This window comes from Mobula birostris, chromosome 6, assembly GCF_030028105.1.
Source record: "Mobula birostris isolate sMobBir1 chromosome 6, sMobBir1.hap1, whole genome shotgun sequence".
Lineage (NCBI taxonomy): Eukaryota > Metazoa > Chordata > Chondrichthyes > Myliobatiformes > Myliobatidae > Mobula > Mobula birostris.
The window spans coordinates 51537938-51550692 of NC_092375.1; the positions used below are offsets into that span (position 1 = coordinate 51537938).

Below are 12755 nucleotides of genomic sequence, written 5' to 3' on the forward strand. Positions count from 1 at the left end.
GGTGATTCATCAGCCAGTTATAGTTAGGCTCGGCTATATAGTTACATTTTTCTGCCAAATGAATAATACGAAGTTTTGTGTGCTGTCTATAATTAAGTTAGTTGGCATATGTTAATCATGCATTATGATTCCTGTATGTGAGGTACATCTAAATAATGTCCAATGAATATGGTATTAACTGCATTAAAATGATAGATCATGTCATTCCACATCACTAGCTCTTCAGTTAGTGTCTTGATCTCTGTATGCCCTTTATTATTAAGGAAATTTTGTTATTGTATTAATTTAGGATTCCTTAAGGTAGTCTTAGCTGGGTGAGGTAGTGGGGATGAGCTGCCACTCCCTGTTAAATGCTCCAAATGGTGTGTGTCTCAAATAGCCCCTGACAACCAAGTACAGCTCTTGGCCTTTGTGTGTAGCTTAGCTACTAAACTTGGCAGAACCATTCCTACTGAGAGGAAAAAGGGCAAAGATGGGATGCTGGCACCTTAAAACCAGTCACTTCGGGCAGATGGGTCTTGTCAGTCATGGTTGGTAGGTCATCTAGGAGAAGAAAAATCCCAGTCTCACGCCTCCACTGTCTTGTGGCTATACCCACTCATGGAGAAGGCTTTGGTGTAAATCCTGAGGGGAGAAAGCTGGAAGTGGAGTCTCTAAGTCTAATGTTGAACTCACTGCTGTCTGGCAACCCCTGCAATACTGCTGGTGCTGAACTCTGTTGGTCTCTGTTGTTCCTTTGGATTTAACAGCTATGTGGAGAGGGGAAGCCTGCTGCATAGGCAACAGCTTACTGTCCCGGCTTGTGTGTCATGTGGACTGCTAGGGTGCAATATCCATGGTCAACCCTGACCAACGCAGGGCCTCATATTAATGAAACCTGTTTGTACCTCTATTGTCAGATCTGCACTCAAAAACACAAACATGTCTTATTTTATCACGTAGTAGCTGCATTAGCATTTATCATTTGCAACCTTTTTTGATTTAAATTAGCATCAATTAGAGCCAAGAATACTAAAATCAATAATATTTTGACAAGATGACCTTTCAACTTAAAATGATGGCTAACATTTTTCTTCTTTCGTGCAGAAATGTTGAAGAAGGCTTGTAGAAAACCAAAAAAAGATGATCCCGACAATTGCAAAAGAATCAAATTGGATTCAGATACTACCAACCTTGTACTCAACTTCCAGAGTCCTGACAGTTTATTTGAAAGTCTGATCTCTCCCGTTAGTAGTGCAGAGTTCTTCAGGGAATATTGGGAGCAAAAGCCACTGTTAATTCAGAGGAATGATCCATCAGTAACTGCTTACTACCAGTTATTATTTAAGTTTGATGATTTAAGGGAACTCTGCATCAATGATGTGTTCTACGGTCGAGATATTAATTTCTGTCGCTGTATAAACGGTAAAAAGAAGGTTTTAAATAAAGATGGGAAAGTCAACTATACACAATTAAAGAAAAACTTTGAACAAAAGAAAGCTACAATACAATTTCACCAGCCACAGAGATATAAGGTACTGTTTGAAAGATAATTTTTTTGTTGTTTGTTACAACTTACTGTTGCTTTTAATGCAAAGAATAAATTTTTTTGTTCCAAAGGATGAACTATGGAGGATCCAAGAAATATTGGAATGTTTCTTTGGCTCATTAGTTGGGTCTAATGTTTACATCACACCGCCAGATTCTCAGGGTCTTCCACCTCATTATGATGATGTTGAGGTATGACTAACAGCTGTTTTGCTGCTCTCGTTTCATTATTTTGAATAAATAAAACGTTTTGTTTGAAGAATTATCTGCTTTATATCATTCTAAACAAAAATGATTAGGACGTCTGTATTCCTATATTCTTGCAAAAAGTGATTAATGGTTAGGTGATATTATTTTCTTACATAGATAATCATTCTGGTGAGCCATTTGTTTAATCCTACATATATTTTGTCTGTGAATTTGTGTTTGAGTGAATGCACAGGCATTCATTATACTTAGTTTACATTTTGTTTTTTCCAGAGTTTAATATTGTTGTGAACAGAGCAAAAAAGTCTGTTAAAGTAAAGTGGAAGATTTTTTAATAGCCTTTTATTAAGGGTAGTATGTTTTACTAAGGTAGTCCGAGCATTACAGAAATGTTGATATTTAAATTTCTTTCACTTTTTTTGTGCGTGTGGGTAGGTCTTTATTCTGCAGCTGGAAGGAGAGAAGCACTGGCGTCTTTACAAACCTACTAACCCTTTAGCTCGTGAATATAGCATAGAAGCTGAAGACCGGATTGGAAGTCCAACTCATGAGTTTATTTTAAAGGTAAAGAATTACCATCATCAGAATATGTTCAATTAGATTTGACAATTTTCTATTTGTTGTGATTTTGTACATCTTTGATGTGACAGGTGACAATGGAATACAAAGGATTTTGGAGACTAAATTAATATGCCTGCTCTCTTGGAGGTTATTTCTGTTAGAATCCTGGGAACCATTGGGAATAGGAGGTGTATCAGCTTTAACCCAGTTAGTTTGACAATGCTGTTTCTCAGGTGATGGTAACAGTATTTGATTCATCTTTGGCATTATTCAGTATTTTTTTATTTTTTAAATCTTTTTATTGAATAAGTATACAAAAAGGTAAGTCATAAAGGCACTAATACACTGTTAGAATATAATAAAATTACAGGAAATATTAGTACAAAAAAATGATACAAACAATGTAACTTAAACATAACATACTAAGGTAACATAATAGTATACTAATTTTTATATATATATATACCAATAGAGAAAAGGAAAACAAAAACCCAAAAAAAACCACCGTGCAACTAACTAAAAGCAAAGCAAAGGAATGGGCTAACTTGGAACCAAGCAGAGTTAAAAAACTTAAAATCACGTCCTCAATCCCGACCTCCATTAAAAACAGTAAAAAAAAACAAGAAGGGTATATAAATATGGAGCAAAAAAGAGAAGAAAAAAAATTACATTAGATGAAAATATTGAATAAAAGATCTCCAGGTCTGTTCAAGTTTAAGTGAGGAATCATAAAGATTGCTTCTAATTTTCTCCAAATTCAAGCATAATATCGTCTGAGAAAACCAAAAAGAGGTGGTTGGAGCGTTAAGCTCTTTCCAATGTTGTAAGATACATCTTTTCGCCATTAAAGTAAGAAATGCAATCATTCTACGGGCTGAAGGAGAAAGATTACTGGAAATTTTAGGTAGTCCAAAGATAGCAGTAATAGGGTGAGGAGAGATATCTATATTCAATACCTTGGAGATAATATTAAAAATGTCTCTCCAAAAAGTTTCCAGGGTAGGACAAGACCAAAACATACGAGTTAAAGAGGCTATCTGCCCCGGACATCTATCACAAAAAGGATTAATATGAGAATAAAAGCGAGCTAATTTATCTTTGGACATATGTGCTCTATGAACAACTTTAAATTGAATTAGGGAATGTTTAGCACAAATAGAGGAAGTATTGACTAATTGTAAAATCTGCCCCCAGTCATCCACGGAAATGATAGACCCGAATTCCTGTTCCCAATCTACCCTAATCTTATCAAATTGAGCTTTCCTAAGTTTCATAATAATATTATAAATCATAGCCGATGCACCTTTCTGACATGGATTAAGGTTAATTATAGTATCTAAAATGTATGTAGAAGGAAGCATTGGAAAAGAAGAAAGTATAGTACTTAGGAAATTTCTAACTTGTAGATATCTAAAAAAATGTATTCTTGATAAATTATATTTATTAGATAATTGTTCAAAAAACATAAGGGAACCATCTAAAAATAAATCCAAAAACCGTGAAATACCCTTAATCTTCCAAATTTGAAAAGCACGATCTGTAAAAGAGGGAGGAAAAAATATGTTACCTAAAATAGGAATCGCTAGCTCAAATTGGTTAAGATCAAAAAATTTTCTGAATTGAAACCAAATACGTAAGGTATATTTAACTATCGGGTTAGATACCTGTTTGAGGCGTTTCAAATCAAAAGGAAGAGAGGGACCTAAAATAGAGCCAAGTGTATAGCCCTGAACAGATTGTAATTCCAATGCTACCCATTTAGGAATGGATAGTATATCCTGGTCAAGTAACCAAAATTTCATATGTCGAATATTAATTGCCCAATAATAAAATCTAAAATTGGGTAATGCTAAACCTCCATCTCTCTTAGCTTTCTGTAAATGTATTTTACCCAGTCTCGGGTTTTTATTTTGCCAAATAAATGAAGAAATTTTTGAATCAACTTTATCAAAAAAAGGTTTTGGAACAAAGATTGGTAATGCCTGAAATATAGATAGAAATTTTGGCAAAAAAAACATCTTAACTGCGTTAATATGACCAATCAAAGTTAAATATAAAGGAAACCATTTAGATGAAAGTTGAGTAATATGGTCAATTAAGGGTAAAAAGTTAATCTTAAATAAATCTTTGTATTTACAAGTAATTTTAATCCCAAGATATGAAAAATAATTATTAATCAATTTAAATGGAAAGTTATGATATAAGGGAAGTTGGTTATTAATCGGGAAAAGTTCACTCTTACTAAGATTTAATTTATAACCTGAAAAGAGACTAAATTGTGCTAATAACTCTAAAACAGCAGGGATGGATTTTTGAGGATTAGAAATATATAAAAGTAAGTCATCAGCATAGAGTGATATTTTATGGGACTTCAAGCCCCGAGTTATCCCAGTAATATTTGGAGATTCTCGAATGGCAATTGCAAGAGGTTCTAATGCAATATCAAATAATAAAGGACTAAGAGGACAACCTTGTCGAGTGCCTCGAAAAAGAGGGAAAAAAGGTGAGCTTAGAGAGTTAGTAGGGACCGAGGCCACAGGAGAATGATATAACAGTTTGATCCAGGATATAAATTTCGAGCTAAAATTAAACATTTCAAGCACCTTAAGTAAGTAAGGCCATTCTACTCTATCAAAAGTTGTTATAAAAAGAGTAACGACCTTTAATAAAACCCGTTTGGTCTTCCGAAATAATAAAAGGAAGTACTTTTTCTAATCTGTTTGCTAATAATTTAGAAAAAAACTTTAGAATCAACATTTAATAAAGATATTGGTCTATAAGATGCACATTGAGCAGGATCTTTATCCTTCTTTAATATTAGAGAGATTGACGCTCTATTGAAAGATTCGGGAAGTTTACCAAGTTTTAATGAAGCCTTGAAAACCCTACAGAACCAAGGGATTAATGTAGGTGCAAAACATTTATAAAATTCTATGGTAAACCCATCAGGGCCAGGAGCTTTCCCCAAATTCATAGAAGAAATAACATTCTTAATCTCATCAGTGGTAATGGGAGTATCTAACATAGAAGACATATCCTGTGAAATCTCAGGGAAGTCTAGGTTATCTAAAAAATCATTCATATATTTAGAGTCTCGAGGAGACTCTGATTGATATAAGGAAGAATAAAAATCAAAGAAGGTTTGATTAATTCCCGCATGATCAAGTATCAGTCGGTCATTTTGATTATAAATCTGATTAATTTGAGATTTAGCATAATTAGAGTTCAATTGGTTAGCCAGCAGTTTGCCAATTTTGTCACTGTGTACATAAAATTCACTTCTTGTTTTCTTTAATTGGTTTACAATCGAGGACGAAAGTAATAAACTGTGTTCCATTTGAAGTTCAGTTCTTTGTTTATATAACTCCTCAGAGGGAGCTGTAACATATTTCTTATCAATTTCCTTAATCTTGTCCACAATTACCAACTCCTCCTGCTTCAGCTTCTTCCTCAAAACAGCAGAATACGAGATAATCTGACCACGAATATAAGCTTTAAAAGTATCCCAAAGAATGTTCACAGAAATATCCTCTGTATAGTTAATTGTAAAAAAAAGATCAATCTGTTCATTCATAAAGTTAACAAAGTCAGAGTCCTGAAGCAACAGCGAATTAAAACACCATTGTCTATTATTTTGTGTATTGGCCTGAATTTTAATAGAAAGCTTAAGTGGAGCATGATCCGAAATGGTTATAGAGTCATAGTCACATTTAATCACTGAAGAAATAAGACGAGAGTCAATAAAGAAATAATCAATTCTTGAATAGGAATGGTGAACATGTGAAAAAAAAGAAAAATCTTTTTCTTGAGGATGCAAAAAATGCCAAATATCCGTCGACCCAGAATCAGAGAGGAATGAATTAATCAAAGTTGCAGATTTATTAGGTAAGGTCCGTAGAGGAGCCGAACGGTCCAAAGCTGGAGATAAACAGGTATTAAAATCTCCGCCCCAGATCAATGAAAACTCATTCAAATTCGGGAACTGATTGAATAATGATTTATAAAATTCCGGACAGTCCATATTAGGAGCATAAACATTAACCAAAACTACCTTTTTATTAAATAGTAGACCACTAACCAGTAGAAATCTACCATTCGGATCAGAAATAATATCATGTTGTATAAAAGTAACTGAGGAGTCTATAAAAATAAAGACGCCTCTAATCTTAGCGTTGGAGTTCGAATGAAATTGTTGACCCTTCCAGAATTTAAAAAAACGTAGTCTGTCCCCCCTCCGCACATGGGTATCTTGTAAAAATAAAATTTGTGCTTTAAGTCTCCGGAACACTTTAAAAACTTTTTTCCTTTTAATAGGATGATTAAGACCATTAGTATTCCAGGAGACAAAATTAATAATAGACTCCATAAACCCTAAAGTCAACCCGCAACAAGGAGGATTGACGATAGGCTCGACCCATGAACCCGGAAAGGGAACAGAACAAATAAGAGATACCGGGAAGAAGAACGCAACCAATACTTCAATAGTGTACATAGCCCAAGAAGAAAGAAACTAAAACATGAAGCCCCTCCCACCACCCCCCACCCCATGACTAAAACTACCCCCATGACTTCCGGTATACGCTCCCTAAAAAAAGTGTAAATATAAAAAAGATCAGCTAGTTATAAAACAGTAAAAGAATAAAAAAAGGTAAATCAATTAAAACAAACACTTAATATAACAGAGAAAAAGCCAGAAAATATAAAAAAAACCGCAACAAACCCCAGACCCTATGAGTAAACAAAAAAATGAAATTATTAACATAAACTAGTTATAAAAACCTACAAAAAGAAGTAGATTTAAAAACTACAAAATTTAAGGCCTCAAAGGAAATACGTAAAATGACGGTGAGGGAATAACCACCCAGAATCCCCTGGGAAAAAGAAAGGAATGACGCAGATAGAAAGAAAGTTTAGCAACCATATTAATTAATCCAAAAATAAACTTTTCTGCCCATATAAGACAAAAAAAAATTAAGACTGACAAATTCACAACCTCTGATCAAACGGAGATAGTTAAAAATTACGATTAAGATGTTGAAGGTGAAAATTGATCCAGATAACTCTGGGCATCCGATGGAGATTCAAAAAAACGGAGGGCTCCATCCAACGTACGAATCCTTAGACGTGCAGGGTAAAGCAGCGCTGGTTTTAAATCCATCTTGTAGAGTTCTGACATCACAGATCTGTAACGAACCCGTTGATCCTGAATTGGTTTACTGAAATCCTCCACGAATCGGAACTTAAGATCCAAAAAATCAATGTAACCTTTAGATCGAACGAAACAAAACAGTTTCTCCTTGTCTTGAAAGTAATGAAAGCGTAAAATGACATGTCGAGGTTTATCTAACTTAGACGAGTATGATGGAACTCTGTGAACGCGATCCAGTAACGGTGGTTGGTCAGGAAATATAGTAGGAAATGCATCTTTTAAAAGTTGGGAAAAATACTTCATAGGGTTATCAGATTCAACAGCTTCACACACCCCAATCATTCGAAGATTCTGCCGTCGCATTCTGGATTCTAAGTCAGAGTTTTTAAAGGTCAGGAAGTCAAGTTTCTTCTTCATTACATTAATTGTTTCTTCGATTTTCTCCATCTTAAGTTCATTTTGTTGCGTGGATTTTTGAAGATCAGATATAGCCGATTGATGTTCCGTAATAGATGATTGTATCTTATCGATTGAATCGGCAATTTTCTGGAAATTAATTGAAATTTCCGCACGAATCAGCTCCGTAACAGAGGTTGAAATTTCCCTTTGAATTAGCTCCGATAGAGCTTTCAAAGTCAATGGTGGTTCAGTCGAAGGAAAATCGGTACCTTTCGGTCTAACCGGAGGTTTGCCGTCCTTCCCGTTTTTTCCATTCTTAGACATAGCAGACCTTAAACGCATCTGATTATCAAAGAGCCCAATTTATTTCAAAATATTGTAAAAGTCAATACCTTAATGGTTAATTAAAATATAGCTGATCATAAGAAGAAAAACTCAGTGGTAATGGAGCGAGTCAAGAACACGACTTCACTCCATGAGCTCTACCGGAAGTCCCCGGCATTATTCAGTATTAACAGGCTGGTAGTATTAATGGCAGACCATTTTGTTTCCCAAAATAGGCCCTGAGCTTTGCAATAGCAATAGATTAGAGGTGGTCAGGGGAAATAACTCAAGGATATTTTCAAACCCTCCTTGGTAACAGTATGACAACTCTACACTCTCTAGCTACTTCTTGGCCCATGATTGCTCAAGATTGAAAAGCAGCATTCAAGATTGTATTGAGTATCTTGAGTCCCTTTTGGAAGCATGCTGAAGCCTAGTGTAAATGGCAGGAAAGGCTCACTACCTCCTGAACTACCCAGCTTCCTCCTGTTCCACATATGGAAATGCCTTCAAGTTGCAAATTGGCTTCATTGTCCACTTCAGAACCCACTGAACTGGACACCTTGCAGAAGCAAGACATCCTCAACCCTGAAGCATTGCCTCATATAAAGATTTTGAATTTTTAGTTCTGCATCTTGCTAATGTGGAATGTAAACTCAAGGCCTAGGCGTTGCTGTTTAAGTTTTCCTGTGATCACAAGACCCTGTCAGACATTGGTAGTGTGGAATGCTGCAGGTCCACTTCGTTGGTGAATGGCAGGGGAGCTGCATGGCCTCAGTTGTAGTGAGGACGAGGCCTCAACCCGAGGTACTGCCTGTATGCAGCTGCCCAGGGGAAGGCTTCGGAATCGGGTGCTCTACCTGAGTGCTGGAGATGGTGTGGTGCGGATTCCATGCTGGAGTAAGTGCTGACCCCTAGTGTTCGCTCAGCAGAAGACACTGAGCAACTGCAGATTACTGTATCATTCATGGGCTTGTTTTTGTGTGACTGAGTTTTACTGTTACATGTGCTGCTCTCTTATATATGCTATATGTTTCTTGTGCTATGTGTGACTGTTGGTACTGTGTGTTGTACCTTGGCCTTGGAGTAATGATATTTCATTTGCCTGTATTCATGCGTATTTATGTATGGTTGAGTGACAATTAAACTTGCAGTACACGCCTAAAATGTGTTTACATATTTTGTTCTTGTAAAACACAAGAAAATGCATGGAACTGTGGTAATTACAGAAACTGTTTACTACTTTTGAACGTCATAGGAAGTCATTCCTGCCTGTGGCCATCAAACTTTACAACTCCTCCCTTGGAGGGTCAGACACCCTGAGCCAATAGGCTGGTCCTGGACTTATTTCCTGGCATAATTTACATATTACTATTTAATTATTTATGGTGCAACTGTAACGAAAACCAATTTCCCTCGGGATCAATAAAGTATGACTATGACTATAACGCTTTAACTCAGTTTTTGGAGAAAATAATGCTGTTTTATGAATTTAGGAGAAATACTCTCACAATATACAGTATGTGACTATTAATAACGACATACTAAAAAGTCCTTTTTCATATCATCCTGTGCCACCAGGTCAAATTTTATTTTATTTTATTTAGCAAAGCAGTGCAGAGGAGGTCCTTCGGGTCCTTCAAGCCATGCTGCCCGAGCAGCCCCAACAAACCTGATTAACCCTGACTTAATCGTGGGACAATTTTCAATGACTAACTACCCCACCCAGTATGTCTTCAGACTGTGGGAGGAAGCCAGAGGACCCAGAGAAAATGCACGCAGTCCACACGGTGGATGTACAGAGACTTCTTTGAACTCCGTACTCCAGAATCGTGCCAACTGTTACGCTACCATGGCGACATTTAAGTTTTATCCGTGGCGTCTTAAGTTTTGTGTTTTTTAAATTTAAGTTTTATTAATAGTTAAAGTGAATTTTAAAATCAATGACCAAGAAAATAATTGTATGATATAACAGTCAAGTGCCAACCTTGACATTCAGAACTTATTCAGTGATTTTGGAATTGGCTGCATTTTTCATGTTCCTGTACTTTGTGACAGGATAATCAATTAGTTTTAATTACAACTTGTGATAGTTTACGAAACAGTAAGTATTACAAATTGTTATAACAGTTGCAATGGATGTGAAAAGGAAATTGCATGTAAATTTGATCTAATAAGGGTGTCCTTTTGCTTTCTATTCTAGCCAGGTGATTTGTTATATTTTCCCAGAGGAACGATCCACCAGGCAGATACCCCAGCTGGAGGTTCATATTCTACCCACATTACTATAAGTACTTACCAAAACAAGTAAGTGCATGTTATACAATAGGAATTCTGCAGATGCTGGAAATTCAAACAACACACATAAAAGTTGCTGGTGAACGCAGCAGGCCAGGCAGCATCTCTAGGAAGAGGTGCAGTCGACATTTCAGGCCAAGACCCTTCGTCCTGACATCGACTGCACCTCTTCCTAGAGATGCTGCCTGGCCTGCTGCGTTCACCAGCAACTTTGATGTGTGTTAAGTGCATGTTATTTTGGCTTAAACTTTGTATATGAGGTTATCAGTTTTTTTATTTCTTTGTGTTTAAGTACAAAAGGTGGAAGCAAGAGTAGAGTTAATCTCTTAACTTTTCTCTATTATTCAATGAGATCATAGCTGTTCAAAGTACATTTATTATCGAAGTATGCATATATTATACAAGCTTGAGATTCATCTCCTAACAAAGCAAAAGCAGCCACGAAACAAAGACACCCAAAAAAACCATAATTTTTTCCCCCACCCATTATGGATGATCTGTATTTGTATTTTCCCTCAGTCTTGGGTACTCCACTAGAAGCGTAGGAGCTAGAGGGTTTGGCGCAGTATCCTTGCTTTTCCTAGTAGTGCACTCTTCTGGAACGAGATCTCAGATATCGTTCCTGGGATTTGTTGGAGCCACTCCACCAGTCCAGGTGTCACAGCTCCAAGCGCTGCTGTCACCACCGGGAGTACTCTGGCTTTAACCTTCCACATCCTTCCTATCTGCTCTTTCAAGCCCTGGTATTTCACCAGCTTCTTTCTTCCTGATGTTACTGTCATTAAGGATTGCCACATCTATTACTATTGCTTTCTTCTGCTCCTTGTCCAGTATTGCTATGTTTGGTTGGTTGGCCAGTACCTGCTGCTCATCTCTGTCATTCTCCACAACCTTCTCAGGTGTTTCCCATTTGGACTTGGGAGTGCCCAATCCATACTCAACGCAAATGTTTCTGTATACAATTCCTGCAACTTGGTTGTGCTGTTCAGTGTATGCTGTCCCTGCCTACATCTTGTACTCTGCTACTGCGAGCTGAATGGTTTCAGCAGGTTCTTTGCACAGTTTCCATCTTGGGTCTTGTCTGGTGTGATAGACCCCTGCTTCTACTGATCAGCACTTGTTCTTGTGCAGTCAAGAGCAGTGCCTTTGTGTTCAAAGGTTTCAAAGGTACATTTAATGTCAGAGAAATGTATACAATATACATCCTGAAATGCTTTTCCTTCGCAAACATCCACGAAAACAGAGGAGTGCTCCCAAAGAATGAATAACAATTAAATGTTAGAACCCCAAAGACCCCTACCAGCTCCCCCTCCCACACTTAAGCGGCAGCAAGCAACGATCCCCCCTCCTCCCACCAGCAAAAAAAAGCATCAGCACTGGCCACCGATCACTCAAGTGTGAGCAAAGCAATAGCAAAGACACAGACTTGCAGTACTTCAAAGACTACTTGTTCACCCAGTATTCGACACTCTCTCTCTCCCCCTAAGAAAGAGATGTCTGTTTCACAGCGAGAGGAGAGAAATAACAAACAACTCACTGGTTTACGATGTTAAAAGTCCGTTGTGTCGCTTTTTCCGAGCTCTGTGCCCAAAGATTTCGCGTCTCTGGGCACACAGCCTTAGATCTTCCATCTCCCATGACACACTGATCTGCCTGGACACTGACCTTCGATCCATCCGTCTCCAGAGCTATGAGATCTCAGCCTTCAGAGACTTCAATAGAACCCTGAAAGGGGAAATATAGAGATACTGAAGATGGAAATAGAGCTGTTTCCAAAGATGCAAGCAAAGGAGTTGCCGTTAGGCACCGATAATCCTTCTAAGCTCCCTCAGCCCTGTCATTTCCAGCCATTGGTAGGACTTCCATATGTCAGCTACCTCTGATATCTGGCGATGGTACATCCCGTGCAGTGGCTTGTCCTGCCATGGCCTCTGGTCCTCTGGCTCTGCTTCACCCACATCTATCCCCTTATCCCCTGCCTGCTGTCTGAGATATTCTCCTACCAGGTCCTTCTTCAGGGGCCATCTTCCTGACATACTCATGGATGTTTCACATTTCTTCCAGGACTGGACTTGGCACTTCCAAGTTCCCATCCTCCTTTATTCCTGTGGGTGTACAGTCACTTGCTGTTGGATTTTGGGTGGAATCTTCCATGTATTGTTAGTAGTTTCTGGGTCTTGATATCAGCGGCTTTCAGTTTGTTCCTTGGCCCGGGCACTATTGCGGCTGGGTATCTGATGACTGGTAGGGCGCATATGTTGATGGTTCTGACCTAATTCTTCCAATTCAG

General features: G+C 37.6%; 1 protein-coding gene across 2 annotated transcripts in view; it reads left to right on the plus strand.

Moving 5' to 3' along the window:
* riox2 (ribosomal oxygenase 2) overlaps window positions 1-12755 on the plus strand; it is a 40297-nt gene that overhangs the window by 2269 nt on the left and 25273 nt on the right. For both annotated transcript variants that reach the window (XM_072260494.1, XM_072260493.1), the window contains exons 2-5: window positions 1087-1514; window positions 1600-1719; window positions 2170-2298; window positions 10371-10474. In XM_072260494.1, the coding sequence (XP_072116595.1) occupies window positions 1089-1514; window positions 1600-1719; window positions 2170-2298; window positions 10371-10474 (779 nt within the window). In that variant the 5' untranslated portion in view covers window positions 1087-1088. The remainder of the gene's footprint in view (window positions 1-1086; window positions 1515-1599; window positions 1720-2169; window positions 2299-10370; window positions 10475-12755) is intronic.